The sequence below is a fragment of the Coregonus lavaretus genome (genome assembly GCF_964263955.1).
Source record: "Coregonus lavaretus genome assembly, contig: HAP1_SCAFFOLD_3272, whole genome shotgun sequence".
NCBI lineage: Eukaryota > Metazoa > Chordata > Actinopteri > Salmoniformes > Salmonidae > Coregonus > Coregonus lavaretus.
The window spans coordinates 36404-53059 of record NW_028160940.1 but is presented as its reverse complement, the minus strand read 5'-3'; the positions used below and the strand labels follow the sequence as shown (position 1 = coordinate 53059).

The following is a 16656-nucleotide window of genomic DNA, read 5'->3' as shown; positions in this document are numbered from 1 at the left end:
CTATTCTGCTAGCCAAGTTAGATCGTCCAGTGTGATATCTATTCTGCTAGCCAAGTTAGATCGACCAGTGTGATATCTATTCTGCTAGCCAAGTTAGATCGACCAGTGTGATATCTATTCTGCTAGCCAAGTTAGATCGACCAGTGTGATATCTATTCTGCTAGCCAAGTTAGATCGACCAGTGATATCTATTCTACTAGCCAAGTTAGATCGACCAGTGTGATATCTATTCTGCTAGCCAAGTTAGATCGACCAGTGTGATATCAATTCTGCTAGCCAAGTTAGATCGACCAGTGTGATATCTATTCTGCTAGCCAAGTTAGATCGACCAGTGTTATATCTATTCTGCTAGCCAAGTTAGATCGACCAGTGTGATATCTATTCTGCTAGCCAAGTTAGATATTTTTTCATTCCAGAGATGTAATGATCACAATAATGAAGATCAAGGAACGGAGGAACTAGTTTGAAGTAGGTTCATTTGAATGATCGTGAAAAATGTTGATTGTTGATATGAATAGCAGCAATAAAACTGTTCAAATCAGGTTATGTGTCCTATATATCGATCGCCTTTAATAAACATAGATTCACTGAAACATGTTTATCATTATGTAGCGTACTGTCAGTACTGTAGCCTTCCTCTGTGTGTGAAGAACTCAGGATCTAACAGGAAAATGTCAGTCTCCTCCTGATCCAATCAGATGTCAGAATTCCCAGACTCTACCAGGGCCAGGGGGGTGATTCCCTCCGTCACCCCCTTCCTCCATCCCTCCTCCTTCCCTTTCCTCCGTCCCTCCTTCACTCGTCACCGTGTCGTTAGACAGGACCTTTATAAATGCCTCTGCACACACGTCTGAAGCGCGCCAAAGGGATTTACAGAGCTTCAGCAAGACACAGAACAGGGACGATTCTACCAAGAGAAAACGACCGTTCACTGAATCAGGATGTCTAAGCTTGCACTTTTCATTTTCTGCATTTCAACACAGGTAAATACATTCAGTTAACGTTACAGAGTAGGCTAATCCAAACTACATCATGTTAAGAATTTGAAAGCAACAACTTTGAAAAAAAAATCACATTTGAACAGTTTAACCTTTTTTTTTTTCTTCAGATTTGCTCCCAGATCTTGGCGCAGGTGTGTCCGACAAGGTGCCTCTGCCCGCAGGAGCCTCCGATGTGCGCCCCCGGGGTCCAGTTGATTCTGGATGACTGTGCATGCTGTCTGGTCTGTGCGAGGCAGAAAGGAGAGGTGTGCTCGGAAATAAATCCCTGTGATACACACAAGGGTCTGAACTGCGACTACACAGCCGATGTATACCAGAGGACAGGTGTCTGTGTCGGTGAGTGATTTGCCCCTATCCAAGAGCTATCAATGATGATGATGATGATGATGATGATGTATTTTGTCTATTATTTGAGAACTCTTTGTTTTTACAATTCACATTCATTTGAAGACACACCCACTTAAATATATGAAATTGTAGATTTTATCCAGATATGAGTATTGGAAATTAAAGGTTTTAAATATTGATTTATGCTTTTCTTGTGTCCTCCTCTCTTCACAGCTCACGAGGGAGACATCTGCCTGTTGGACGGTTCAGTGTACCAGAACAGGGAGACCTTCTTCCCCAGCTGCAAGTACCAGTGCACTTGCAGGGACAGCCAGATCGCCTGCGTGCCCCGCTGCAACCTGGACGTGATGCTGCCGGGCCCCGACTGCCCTCTGCCCAGGAAGGTGGCGGTCCCAGGGGAGTGCTGTGAGAAGTGGGTGTGTGAGCCCCAACCGGAGGCCAGTGCCCTGGGCAGCTTCGCCATGGCTGGTAAGCACTCAGTCTCTCTGCTCTCTAGTGTACTACATAGGGAATAGGGTGCCATGTGGGACACAGACCCTCTCTCTACTCCTCTCTGCTCATGACGTGACTGGTACTCTGGTGCAAGCCACAAAGTCAAGAGACGGATTCTTGCATGCCTCTGGGTTGACCTGGCTGGCTCTGTGTGAAGGGAAATGCTGAATGCCTCTGAGTACAGAGAGAGAGACAAGTTGACTTATCCCAGGAAGCCTCTGTGTAGACCGTAGCCAGCCGAAACATTCCATTTCCTGTGCTCTGGAATGTGACGTACCTTGGATCGTTCTTAATCTTTGACTAATGGGCTTTAGGCACCTAAAGAAATAGATTCCGATAGAACTGTGAAGTTGATTACCTGTATACCGATTATACACCAATGTAGGTGTATCAATCATGCAGACCACACAGATCCCAATGCCTGTCTAACATCTTATGAACTTTCGCCCAGCAATTCTCATGTCCATCAATCAATCTAGGCATTTCCCACGTCACAACATCTGTCTCATCCGGTGTATCTCTCCCTGTCCCCACAGCCTACAGACAGGAGGAGACAGTGGGGTTTGACTCGTGGGACCCCAGTACTAACTGCATAGAGCAGACTACGGAGTGGGGCGCCTGCTCTCGGACCTGTGGCATGGGCATCTCCACCCGGGTCACCAACAAGAACACCCACTGTGAGATGGTCAAGCAGACGCGGCTGTGCATCGTCAGGCCCTGTAGCAAACAGCACCAGCAGCTTCAGCAGAATGATGTTCCCAAGGTAGGCTACCCAACCAACTCTTACTGTATTAATAATACATACCAAATCACAGTTGTAGAAGGAAAATACATCAAGAATTTAAATGGAAGAATATACTTTTTTTTTTTTTGCCATTCGAGACTAAATGCATTGAAAATCTTCTAACTAACAAAAACTCACAAGAGCTCCGACAAAATACATGAAATACGTATTACGGTGTTCACCCACTGACAATCGTTTCTTCTTCTAAATCTTCAGAGAGGAAGCAAGTGCCTGAGGATGAAGAAGGCGGCGAAACCCGTCCAGTTCAGCTATAAGAACTGCACCAGCGTCCAGACCTACAAGCCCCGGTACTGTGGCGTGTGTGTGGACGGCCGCTGCTGCACCCCCCACAGCACCAGGACAGTGCAGGTGGAGTTCCGGTGCGCTCAGGGTAAAGCCGTCAAGAAACCCATGATGTTCATCAACACCTGCGCCTGCCACTTCCACTGTCCCAGAGACAATGCTGAGTATCAGCCATCAGACCTGGTCTACAGTGGCTACAGGTTATAACACTGTACCGCAGATACTCACAACTGAAGTTTCTCCTGTTCATCTGTGACGGTGGTATTGTGCTGTGCTGTAGTAAGATGACTCTATATCGCCATCTGGTGGTTGGTCTCAGAGGGAGAATCTCAATCGCGTACTTATCGCCTCCTCTCGCCTCCTTCTCAAAACCCATTGGATGAAAAAGCCAGATGTCCCGCCCCTCTGACATTCTCTTCCAATGGGTTTTGAGAAGGAGGCGAGGAGAGAGAGGACGCGAGGAGTATGCAATTGAGATCTTCACAGTCAGCCCTTAGCTAACTTTACAGAATAGATGAGCTTTCTGCATAATAATATGCCATTTAGCAGACGCTTTATCCAAAGAGACTTACAGTCATGTATGCATACATTTTTACATATGTGTGGTCCCGGGGATCGAACCCACCACCCTGGCGTTACAAGCACCATGCTCTACCAATTGAGCTACAGAGGACCGCAACAGGAAACGTTGTGCTTTAGTGTATCACAATGGCAGAGTTTTCCTTTTCTGCTTGCTGCAAACGGCCTCAGTGATCATGCAGAGCTCCTAGGTCAGTTTTAGACATCCTCTGGCTGTTCCAGAGGTATTTACGAAAATAGCGGTTAAGCTACCTACAATCGTTTCAAGTGCAATGTATGCACTTCCAACAATTTTCCAGCTGCACCTCACAAAAAAATGTCTCATGAAAGCAACACCTGCTCACTGTTGTATTTGTTCAGGTGAAAACCTTGTCTTTCTATTCCCCCTCATACCTCTGACCTTTGACCTTTTAGACATTCCAGACTCTTGCCCTCTCCCAGGCTCTCCAGTCAACTTGGTCTTGGCCCACACAACAGTCATGTCAACAGCCAGGTCAAAGGTCGTTCTCATAACGTACTCCTGCTTTCTACAGCAGCCTGTAAAGGCTCCCCTCTTGGACCACTAGCCCCCCAATACACGTCAGACCTGGGTCAAATACATGTGTCAAACACTTGAGATGATTTAACTTGAGCTGGCAGTTTATGAGACTGTTCCGTTGGTTCCATTGTACAGGGCAAGCTAAGTCAAGTGCACCTCCAAAGTCTTTGACATAGGTACATCACCCAGGTCTGATATACTTTAATTGACTGCAATGCAATGTAGATTTTCCTAAAACAGAATGTTAATTTTCTACTCCTGTGTGGCCTTTTCCAAAGGCTTGTATCCAGTAGTCTCTTGTAGAAAGACACAAGTTATGTAAATACTCACTGTATAGTTGGTGTGAGCGTGTATTAAATACACGTTGTCTGTATGTCTTTGTAAACCCAATGTAAATATGAATTCTATATAGTGTCTGTATGTCTTTGTAAACCTAATGTAAATATGAATTATATATAGTGTCTGTATGTCTTTGTAAACCTAGTGTAAATATGAATTCTATATAGTGTCTGTATGTGTACTCTGGTTGTGTTTCACCCAGCCTTTTCTGTCATTATAATAATACTGTGCTTACTCATTATTTCATATTAAATATGTATTTTTTTCTATAACTTCTGATTTGTTTGTCTTTATTCCAACCATCATGATATACTGTGTAGATAGATTGTTGGACAACAGATGATGTACATTAGATTGACCTAAAACTGCATAACACAAGAATGGCATAACACCTTTCATATACAGTACCAGTCAAAAATTTGGACACACCTACTCATTCAAGGGTTTTTTCTTTATTTTTACTATTTTCTACATTGTAGAATAATAGTGAAGACATCAAAACTATGAAATAACACATATGGAATCATGTAGTAACCAAAAAAGTGTTAAACAAATCAAAATATATTTTATATTTGAGATTCTTCAAAGTAGCCTCCTGAAGCTCAGTTGGTAGAGCATGGCACTTGCAACGCCAGGGTTTCGGGTTCGATTCCCACGGGGGGCCAGTATGAATTTTTTTTATGCACTCACTAACTAAGTCGCTCTGGATAAGAGCGTCTGGTAAATGTAAAAATGTAGCCACCCTTTGCCTTGATGACAGCTTTGCACACTCTTGGCATTCTCTCAACTAGCGTCATGAGGTAGTCACCTGGAATGCATTTCAATTAACAGGTGTGCCTAGTTAAAAGTTCAATTGTGGAATTTCTTTCCTTCTTAATGCGTTTGAGCCAATGATTTGTGTTGTGACAAGGTAGGGGGGTATACAGAAGATAGCCCTATTTGGTAAAAGACCAAGTCCATATTATGGCAACAGCTCAAATAAGCAAAGAGAAACGACAGTCCATCATTACTTTAAGACATGAAGGTCAGTCTTAAATGTCAGTGAAAATGTCAAGAACTTTGAAAGTTTCTTCAAGTACGGTCGCAAAAACCATCAAGCACTATGATGAAACTGGCTCTCATGAGGACCGCCACAGGAATGGAAGACCCAGAGTTACCTCTGCTGCAGAGGTTCATTAGAGTTACCAGCCTCAGAAATTGCAGCCCAAATAAATGCTTCACAGAGTTCAAGTAACAGACACATCTCAACATCAACTGCTCAGAGGAAACTGCGTGAATCAGGCCTTCATGGTCGAATTGCTGCAAAGAAACCACCACTAAAGGACACCAACAAGAAGAAGAGACTTGCTTGGGCCAAGAAACACGATGAGTCCAAATTTGAGATGTTTGGTTCCAACTGCCGTGTCTTTGTGAGACACAGAATAGGTGAACGGATGATCTCTGCATGTGTGGTTCCCACCGTGAAGCATGGAGGAGGAGGTGTGATGGTGTGGGGGTGCAGAGTGAAGGAAAGGCAGCCAACAAGTGCTCAGCATATGTGGGAACTCCTTCAAGACTGTTTGAAAAGCATTCCTCATGAAGCTGGCTGAGAGAATGCCAAGAGTGTGCAAAGCTGTCATCAAGGCAAAGGGGGGCTACTTTGAAGAATCTCAAATATAAAATATATTTTGATTTGTTTAACACTTTTTTGGTTACTACATGATTCCATATGTGTTATTTGATAGTTTTAATGGCTTCACTATTATTCTACAATGTAGAAAATAGTAAAAATAAAGAAAAACCCTTGAATGAGTAGGTGTGTCCACATTTTTGACTGGTACTGTAGGTTAATGCATAGTTTAGAGATAACCCGTCTAATGTATGTGACATAGCATGCTTTATGACCATTAGTCAGAGATTATGGTGTGCTCTAACTTCCAACACTCGTTCTTTACAAATGACTGAATGCGCAAAGCACTCCCAGAGCTGGTGCAAAAAATCACTATCCAGCAAACAGCGACACCTTGTGGATTATTTAAGAAGTGCAGCAAAGTATAAGGACACACGACTTCTATTGTTATTGCTATAAGGAGTAAAAGTCAGCCACGGCCATAACTGCAGTGTCCCTGGTCTGCAGAGTGTCTGGTCCTAGTGATCTGTAGAGCTAATTAGTCAACCATGACCATAACTGCAGTGTCCCTGGTCTGCAGAGTGTCTGGTCCTGGTGGTCTGTAGAGCTAATTGGAAAAGTACAGCACGTTACACTTCAGCTCCACTGGAAGTGTCGCGTTGCTTTGCCATCCGCGTTGTGTCAATGTGACGTTCTACCTGCTACACAGAGCGCGTTGGTTTGAGAGCAGAGAATAGCAGACGAGAAGAGAGTCTTTGTTCTATTTTCCCCTACTGGACTTTACCTTGTTAATCCATTATGCATAAGTCCAATAACTGTTGGTCCAGTTTTTCGCAAGTACTTATTCTATTGTTACTAGTGGTTGTACTAAATGATAGTCAAGTTGCTTTTGTTTACATTGTGAACCTAACTAGTCAGTATAGCTAGCTAGCTAGTAGTAGCTTCTTGACTTTAAAAAGCTTAGTAAAATAACCAGTGGTGTATAGTCGAGGCCAAATGCAACCTTAATTAAATGTATTTCAATTCGCAAGCTAGAATGAACACACGCGCATGTCAGCCATCAAGAATTGACCCACTGTGGCCTCCGTAGTGGCGCAGTGCTTGAGGCGTCACTACAGACCCGGGTTCGATCCCAGGCTGTGTCACAGCCGGCCGTGACCGGGAGACCCATGAGGCGGTGCACAATTGGCCCAGCGTCGTCCGGGTTAGGGGAGGGTTTGGCCGGCTGGGATTTCCTTTTCCCATTGCGCTCTAGCGACTCCTTGTGGCGGGCCGGGCGCCTGCAAACTGACTTCGGTCACCAGCTGGACGGTGTTTCCTCCGACACATTGGTGCTTCTGGGTTAAGCGAGCAGTGCGGCTTGGCAGGATCGTGTTTCGGGGGACGCGTGGCTCTCGACCTTCACCTCTCCCGAGTCCGTAGGGGAGTTGCAGTGATGGGACAAGACTAACGACCAATTGGGAAGAAAAAGGGATTATTGAGCTTGGACGATGCCATTGCCCTCAACACCGGCAGTGAACTTTGATTTCAAAGGAAGCCATTAGTATGAGTGACCGTTCATAAACAGGGAGAGCTTCCCAAATAGCCCCCCTATTCCTTATATAATCACTATGGGCCTTGCTCCAAAGTAGTGCACTATGGCAACGTTTACACAGGCAGCCTAATTCTGAACTTTTTTTTCTCCACAAAATTGGTCTTTTGACCAATCAGATCACCTCTGTAAAAGATCTGATGTGATTGGTCGAAAGACCAATTAGTGGGGGGGGGGGGGGGGAAATATTTATCAGAATTGAGCTGCCTGTGTAAACGCTGCCTATGTAGGGGATAGGGTTCCGTTTGGGACGTACAGAGGGTGTCCAGTCATTTACCTGCATCCAGCTGGTGGAATATATTTTCTCTCGTCTCTCTCACTCAGAGATAAAGCACTGAGAAAACGACAGTATGTCATCACCGTAGTGTTGAGACAGACTGGTGTTTGCAGTGTAATCAGATATGTGGCCCATTGAATCAGACCAGATGCACTTCCTAGATTTCTTTCTCGGAATAATCTTGTAGGTAGGCATTTCTGTAGTGTAGACTACAAGTTAGAAGCCTATCTCTTGCCATTACAGCCTGTCACTACACCCATTTACACAAACACACATTTATTGCTGAAATTAAATCTCCCAACAACAGGAACAGGCTTTTTTTGATTGATGATGTTTTTGATTTGATGATCATATCAATGCTAATATTGCTAGCATTACAGTTTTTTTTTCCAACTGCTTACACACGTTTTCAAAACGATGTCTCCTTTTCTCAAAACTCTACACACAATTCCCAAAACTGCACACGAAAAATGCCTCACATCTCCTTCAAAATGTAACCCTGCATTCAAAATGCCACAAACACATGTCAGAATGAAGCATTTGCATCAAATGGCAAACACTTCTTTCATAATAGTACATTTGTGGATATACCATGTAAACACTGTTGTTCTAAATCTAAAGCTCTTTGGTCTTTCATAGGCTTATATCTACATTTCAATACAATGTTCTACAGTGAACGTAATCTGCTGAGAGGGGTAACAAGTACACTGTAAACACCAATGCAATGTAGAAACAGAAAATATTTATTAGGCCAAACATTACTGTTGTATACAGCAGCATACAACAAAACCATAAACATATGTAAACCGAAAGTATATTCTTTAGAATACAGTAAAATGTGGTCCTCTGTAGCTCAATTGGTAGAGCATGGCGCTTGTAACGCCAGGGTAGTGGGTTCGATCCCCGGGACCACCCATACGTAAAAATGTATGCGCACATGACTGTAAGTCGCTTTGGATAAAAGCGTCTGCTAAATGGCATATTATATTATTATTATTATAAGTAAAGAACACAATTGTGTGTGTGGGGTCCTGGGGGGGGGGGGGCATTCCAGGAATTGGTAGGGGGGGGGCAGTCACCAATGCTAAGCTACGCTTCATCTCTTCTCCGGGCTGGGTCTGGCCACAATACTTCGTCCACATCACAAGATACGTTTTCTCTTGCCAAACATCAAGGGAAGTATCTCCTAGCATGGCGTATCCAACCTTGGACAGAGGCAACCTCTATGTCCCCACATGCGTCCTCCATTGCCTGGAGAAGCGGCATGCGGGCATAGGGTTGGCGATCATACACTTTCCAGCGCCAGGCTGGGAAGAATTCCTCTATGGGATTTAGAAAAGGTGAATATGGGGGTAGGTACAAAACTACAAATTGTGGATGGGTGGCAAACCAGTTTTGGACCAGAACAGCCCGGTGAAAACTAACATTGTCCCATATAACCACAAATCTAGCAGGCTCCTGGTCTGGATCAGGGAGAAGCATTGTGTAAATTGCATCCAGAAAAGTGAGCATATGGCCGGTGTTGTACGGACCCAGTGTGGCATTGTGATGGAGGACCCCATTTTGAGTGATGGCAGCACACATAGTTATATTACCCCCACGCTGTCCAGGGACATTGGTAATTGCCCTCTGTCCTATTACATTTCCTCCGCGGCGCCTGGTTTTGGTGAGGTTGAAGCCAACCTCATCCACATAAATAAATTCATGGCGAATTACATGGGCATCCATCTCCAATACTCTCTGTAACAGACAAAAGGATATACAGATGAGTAAATATGGTATGTCTGAAGTACTGGAAGTAGTGTTGCATACATACCTCTACAAAGTCATGTCGCAGATTCTTGACTCTGTCAGAGCTTCTCTCAAACGGCACCTTGTAAAGTTGTTTCATCGTCACTTGGTGCCGTTGGAGGATGCGTTGTATGGTCGACAGGCTTACAGCATTGATGTTGTTAAATATGGTGTCATTATTCAAGATATGCTCTCTTATCTCTCAAATCCTAATTGCATTGTTGGCCAAAACCATATTTATAATTGCAGTCTCTTGTACATCTGTAAACAAGCGTCCTCGTCCTCCATGATGTCTTTGCCTTTCCACTCTGTACAGAATTCAAACACAGTATGCGTTCAGCATAGGAACTGTAAACAATGTACAACAAAAATGTAGTACAGCATGATAACCAACCTCATTCATTCAATGCAGTCCAGTAAATGGATGGCTTAGAGTTACAAATGTTTATGCAATACTATGCAGTCATACGTATTTTACAGTACATTACTGCAATGCTAAAATAGTCATTAGATAGTTGCATACCTGTTCTCATTTCTGAAGGTTCGAATTATGGACGCCACTGTAAATCGACTCAAGTTGGGCTGGACTCTCAGTCCAGCCTCTCTCATGGTCAAACCGTGGTTGATCACATGATCAACAAGTGTTGCCCTAATCTCATCAGAGATGGCTCTCCTTCCTTCCTTCTCTTCTTTGCCCTCGTCCTCTTCTTCCTCTTCCTCTTCCTCCTCCAACTCTTCGTCTTTGAATTTGTCCTCGTTGTTGTCCCCTGCCTCTCCCTCCTACTCCTCTTGCTCTCTGTCCATTGTTGGCATCCATTGTTCAAAACAGGTAATCTGACCTTTGACCAAGATTTGAGTGAGAGGTTTCAAAAAAATCGTGTGACATGAAAATAAATTGTGTGTAAGCAGTTGGAAACAACTGTAATCAAACCAACAATGGTGAGCAGCAATGACCTCTGGACAGACGAGGTAGTACAAAAGGTTTATTGTATTGAAATATCAGGACTCTACATTAGGCATAAATAAGTTGATCACACAAGTGTCCGGTACATGTTTAAAAGGATATCAACACTACAGGTTCAGTATTATTATTTGGCACAGTACAGAGCTTATTATTAACACACTCAATACTCTCAGCCATCACCAGCAAGACATTCATCAGAAACATCACACATACAACAACACACACAGCATCACATCATCAACACAAATAAGGCAATTCAATTCATGCTTGTTAATCACAAAAAAAACAAAAATGGTCAGGAAATGTGTTACATTACAGAGGAACAGAACAGCCATTAATAAACAGAATAATAAACGTGGTAAAACAAACACGACATATTCAAAATATACACCAGACCATCAGAGCTGTGGTGAAGACAGGGGAGGGTAGACAGACAGACAGACAGTGGTTTAGATCTCACTCTCGTACGTGTGCATGTGAGTCTTCAGTGAGAGGATTTCTGGGTAACTCCGGCTGGTCCGGCGGTAGAAGTCCAGGCCCGTGAGGATCTCTACGTCTCGGACCCGGGCCGTGTGCAGCTTCATCAGATCCTCCACCCACTTAGACTCCTCCTCAGAGCTCTGGGGGACGAAGACAACATCAGCTACCTGCAAGTTTGATGATGCTCTGAGATCTCTCTCTCTCTCTTTCTCTGTCGCTCTCTGTCCTCTGTCTCTCTCACTCACAATTTATCTCGGTGTTTCTCTGTGTGTGTGTGTGTGTGTGTCTGTGTGTGTGTCTGTGTGTCTGTGTGTGTGTGTCAGTGTGTGTGTGTTTGTGTGTGTCTGTCTGTGTGTGTGTCTGTGTGTATGTGTCTGTGTGTGTGTCTGTGTGTGTGTCTGTGAGTGTGTCTGTGAGTGTGTCTGTGTGTGTGTCTGTGTGTGTGTCTGTGTGTGTGTCTGTGAGTGCGTGTGTGTGTCTGTGTGTCTGTCTGTGTCTGTGTGTCTGTCTGTGTGTGTGTGTGTGTCTGTCTGTGTGTATGTGTCTGTGTGTGTGTCTGTGTGTGTGTGTGTGTGCGTCTGTGAGTGTGTCTGTGTGTGTGTGTGACAATGGCACCCTATTCCCTACATAATACACTACCTTTGATCAGAGCCTTATGTAGCAGCCCTATGTAGCAGCTCTATGTAGCAGCCCTATGTAGCAGCTCTATGTAGCAGCCCTATGTAGCAGCCTTATGTAGCCGCCCTATGTAGCAGCCCTATGTAGCCGCCCTATGTAGCCGCCCTATGTAGCAGTCCTATGTAGCAGCCTTATGTAGCAGCCCTATGTAGCAGCCCTATGTAGCAGCCTTATGTAGCAGCCTTATGTAGCAGCTCTATGTAGCAGCCTTATGTAGCAGCCCTATGTAGCAGCCTTATGTAGCAGCCTTATGTAGCAGCCCTATGTAGCCGCCCTATGTAGCCGCCCTATGTAGCAGCCCTATGTAGCAGCCTTATGTAGCAGCCCTATGTAGCAGCCCTATGTAGCAGCCTTATGTAGCAGCCTTATGTAGCAGCTCTATGTAGCAGCCTTATGTAGCAGCCCTATGTAGCAGCCTTATGTAGCAGCCCTATGTAGCAGCCCTATGTAGCAGCCTTATGTAGCAGCTCTATGTAGCAGCCTTATGTAGCAGCCCTATGTAGCAGCCCTATGTAGCAGCCCTATGTAGCAGCCCTATGTAGCAGCCTTATGTAGCAGCCCTATGTAGCAGCCCTATGTAGCAGCCCTATGTAGCAGCCTTATGTAGCAGCCCTATGTAGCAGCCCTATGTAGCAGCCTTATGTAGCAGCCTTATGTAGCAGCTCTATGTAGCAGCCTTATGTAGCAGCCCTATGTAGCAGCCTTATGTAGCAGCCCTATGTAGCAGCCCTATGTAGCAGCCTTATGTAGCAGCTCTATGTAGCAGCCTTATGTAGCAGCCCTATGTAGCAGCCTTATGTAGCAGCTCTATGTAGCAGCCTTATGTAGCAGCCCTATGTAGCAGCCCTATGTAGCAGCCTTATGTAGCAGCCTTATGTAGCAGCCTTATGTAGCAGCCCTATGTAGCAGCCCTATGTAGCCGCCCTATGTAGCAGCCCTATGTAGCAGCCCTATGTAGCCGCCCTATGTAGCAGCCTTATGTAGCAGCCTTATGTAGCAGCCCTATGTAGCAGCCCTATGTAGCAGCCCTATGTAGCAGCCCTATGTAGCAGCCCTATGTAGCAGCCTTATGTAGCAGCCTTATGTAGCAGCCTTATGTAGCAGCCCTATGTAGCCACCCTATGTAGCAGCCCTATGTAGCAGCCCTATGTAGCAGCCCTATGTAGCATCCCTATGTAGCAGCCTTATGTAGCAGCTCTATGTAGCAGCCTTATGTAGCAGCCTTATGTAGCAGCCCTATGTAGCAGCCTTATGTAGCAGCCTTATGTAGCAGCCCTATGTAGCAGCCCTATGTAGCAGCCCTATGTAGCCGTCCTATGTAGCATCCCTATGTAGCAGCCTTATGTAGCAGCCCTATGTAGCAGTCCTATGTAGCAGCCTTATGTAGCAGCCCTATGTAGCCGCCCTATGTAGCAGCCTTATGTAGCAGCCTTATGTAGCAGCCCTATGTAGCAGCCCTATGTAGCAGCCTTATGTAGCATCCCTATGTAGCAGCCTTATGTAGCAGCTCTATGTAGCAGCCTTATGTAGCAGCCCTATGTAGCCGCCCTATGTAGCCGCCCTATGTAGCAGCCCTATGTAGCAGCCCTATGTAGCAGCCTTATGTAGCAGCCCTATGTAGCAGCCCTATGTAGCAGCCCTATGTAGCAGCCTTATGTAGCAGCCTTATGTAGCAGCCCTATGTAGCAGCCCTATGTAGCAGCCCTATGTAGCAGCCCTATGTAGCATCCCTATGTAGCAGCCTTATGTAGCAGCCTTATGTAGCAGCCTTATGTAGCAGCCCTATGTAGCAGCCCTATGTAGCAGCCTTATGTAGCAGCCCTATGTAGCAGCCCTATGTAGCAGCCCTATGTAGCAGCCCTATGTAGCAGCCCTATGTAGCCGCCCTATGTAGCAGCCCTATGTAGCCGCCCTATGTAGCAGCCCTATGTAGCCGCCCTATGTAGCAGCCCTATGTAGCCGCCCTATGTAGCAGCCCTATGTAGCCGTCCTATGTAGCATCCCTATGTAGCAGCCTTATGTAGCAGCCCTATGTAGCAGTCCTATGTAGCAGCCTTATGTAGCAGCCCTATGTAGCAGCCCTATGTAGCAGCCTTATGTAGCAGCCCTATGTAGCAGCCCTATGTAGCAGCCCTATGTAGCAGCCTTATGTAGCAGCCCTATGTAGCCGCCCTATGTAGCAGCCTTATGTAGCAGCCCTATGTAGCAGCCCTATGTAGCAGCCCTATGTAGCAGCCCTATGTAGCAGCCCTATGTAGCAGCCCTATGTAGCAGCCCTATGTAGCAGCCCTATGTAGCAGCCCTATGTAGCCGCCCTATGTAGCAGCCCTATGTAGCAGCTCTATGTAGCAGCCCTATGTAGCAGCCCTATGTAGCAGCCTTATGTAGCAGCCTTATGTAGCAGCCCTATGTAGCAGCCCTATGTAGCAGCCCTATGTAGCAGCCCTATGTAGTAGCCTTATGTAGCAGCCCTATGTAGCAGCCCTATGTAGCAGCTCTATGTAGCAGCCTTATGTAGCAGCCCTATGTAGCCGCCCTATGTAGCCGCCCTATGTAGCAGCTCTATGTAGCAGCCTTATGTAGCAGCCCTATGTAGCCGCCCTATGTAGCAGCCTTATGTAGCAGCCCTATGTAGCAGCCCTATGTAGCAGCCTTATGTAGCAGCCTTATGTAGCAGCCCTATGTAGCAGCCTTATGTAGCAGCCTTATGTAGCAGCCCTATGTAGCAGCCCTATGTAGCAGCCCTATGTAGCAGCCCTATGTAGCCGCCCTATGTAGCAGCCCTATGTAGCAGCCCTATGTAGCAGCCCTATGTAGCAGCCTTATGTAGCAGCCTTATGTAGCAGCCCTATGTAGCAGCCTTATGTAGCAGCCTTATGTAGCAGCCCTATGTAGCAGCCCTATGTAGCAGCCCTATGTAGCAGCCCTATGTAGCCGCCTTATGTAGCAGCCCTATGTAGCAGCCCTATGTAGCAGCCTTATGTAGCAGCCTTATGTAGCAGCCCTATGTAGCAGCCTTATGTAGCAGCCTTATGTAGCAGCCCTATGTAGCAGCCCTATGTAGCAGCCCTATGTAGCAGCCCTATGTAGCCGCCCTATGTAGCAGCCCTATGTAGCAGCCCTATGTAGCAGCCCTATGTAGCAGCCTTATGTAGCAGCCCTATGTAGCAGCCTTATGTAGCAGCCTTATGTAGCAGCCCTATGTAGCAGCCCTATGTAGCAGCCCTATGTAGCAGCCTTATGTAGCAGCCCTATGTAGCCGCCCTATGTAGCAGCCCTATGTAGCAGCCCTATGTAGCAGCCCTATGTAGCAGCCTTATGTAGCAGCCTTATGTAGCAGCCTTATGTAGCAGCCCTATGTAGCAGCCTTATGTAGCAGCCTTATGTAGCAGCCCTATGTAGCAGCCCTATGTAGCAGCCCTATGTAGCAGCCCTATGTAGCCGCCTTATGTAGCAGCCCTATGTAGCAGCCCTATGTAGCAGCCTTATGTAGCAGCCTTATGTAGCAGCCCTATGTAGCAGCCTTATGTAGCAGCCCTATGTAGCAGCCCTATGTAGCAGCCCTATGTAGCAGCCCTATGTAGCAGCCTTATGGGGCTCTGGCCAAAAGTAGTGCTCTATATGGGGGTTAGGCTGCCATGTTGGACGTAGCCAGGGACTCACATTGCAGCTCTCGTCGTTGTCTGAGCGGTGTGGTAGGATGAAGGCAGAGCTGCTAAGAGGTCCAGTACAGACGTCCTCAGCCTGAGTGAAGTCCAGACAACTGGTTATCACACAGTAGTAGTGGGTTGGGATAGATCCTGAACCACTTACGTACCTGTGGGAGACAGTAGAGAAACACACGTGAAGATCACCAGAGGAGGTTGAATATTTGTTCATGGTAGACTATATGTAGCCAGAGGCCAGTCAGTAACTATGAGACAGCATAGTCCCACAGACAGAGAACACACATTCAATCACATAAAGGCACTATGTGAGGTTCAGTGACATTACGATGGTGGTGATTGAAAAGAGCCAGAAATACATATATTTGTAATGACAGATCTTAGCCACTAGGTGGCCCTAAAGCTGCATTTTACATTTAGCTGGATAATTTCTAGGACAATACATTTAATTTGCCTCTTTGTGCTGAATGAGTAAAATACTAAATACAATATTGGCCTTGTGCAGGAAAGGAAAGAGAAACATTGACCGTTCCAAATCGTTAAGATGCTAAACAAGGTCGGGTTTGACTTCCCATTTACTTTCCATTGAGAAGTACAGTACTATGCAGTATTGTGGAGGCATCCCAAATGGCACCCTATTTCCTTTTGAAGTGCACTACTTTTGACCGGCACTATAATTGTGGACTATAAATAGGGGGCTATTTGGGATGCATGCAGCCTGTATGTAAGTATAAGCAGTGAAGACCAAAAGCCCTTACTGTTTAATTTTCTCTGCCGAGTCTCTCAGGCCATCGTAGTCGTAGTCAAATATGGGACCACAGATCAAGTTGACCCCATTTCTCTCCATGGCATACTTCTTCACAAGAGTCTTCTGGAAGTAGCTCCATATTCCTGAAGGAGAGACAGAGAAAGAGAGAGGGAGAGAGAGAGAGAAAGGCAACCTGTTACAAGAGCAGCAGGAAAACTTCACAAATATATGTATTCACTAACTGTGAAACCAACATATTTGAAGTGTGTCCATTATGGAGAGGTGGGGTTGTGCGTAGCTATATGGGATTATGGAGGGATTATTGTTGTGGACATTCTTCCAGTACAGAGGCAGCCCTCACACACAGTGGCCCACTTTAACATCTGAGGTCATACAACTGACCACCCCTAAACTGTCAACCCACACGCTATCCATACACACTGACTCTTTACACACACACACACACACT

General features: G+C 45.7%; 2 protein-coding genes across 2 annotated transcripts in view; one reads left to right on the top strand and one right to left on the bottom strand.

The window, feature by feature from the left end:
- Positions 1-941: 941 nt before the first annotated feature.
- LOC311121274 (CCN family member 3-like) lies at positions 942-3135 on the top strand (the record flags this gene model as incomplete). The annotated part of the gene is made up of 5 exons (XM_084195783.1): positions 942-983; positions 1109-1337; positions 1563-1817; positions 2378-2604; positions 2842-3135. 5 exons carry the CDS (start codon positions 942-944, stop codon positions 3133-3135), a joined length of 1047 nt encoding a protein of 348 aa, XP_084051909.1.
- A 7886-nt stretch (positions 3136-11021) lies between these two features.
- The window catches only part of LOC311121275 (autotaxin-like), a gene marked incomplete at its 5' end in the record, with an annotated part of 40617 nt that continues 34982 nt past the window's right edge, over positions 11022-16656 (bottom strand). The window contains 3 exons of the mRNA XM_084195784.1: positions 11022-11236; positions 15438-15591; positions 16198-16330. Coding sequence (XP_084051910.1) covers positions 11066-11236; positions 15438-15591; positions 16198-16330 — 458 coding nt within the window. The remainder of the gene's footprint in view (positions 11237-15437; positions 15592-16197; positions 16331-16656) is intronic.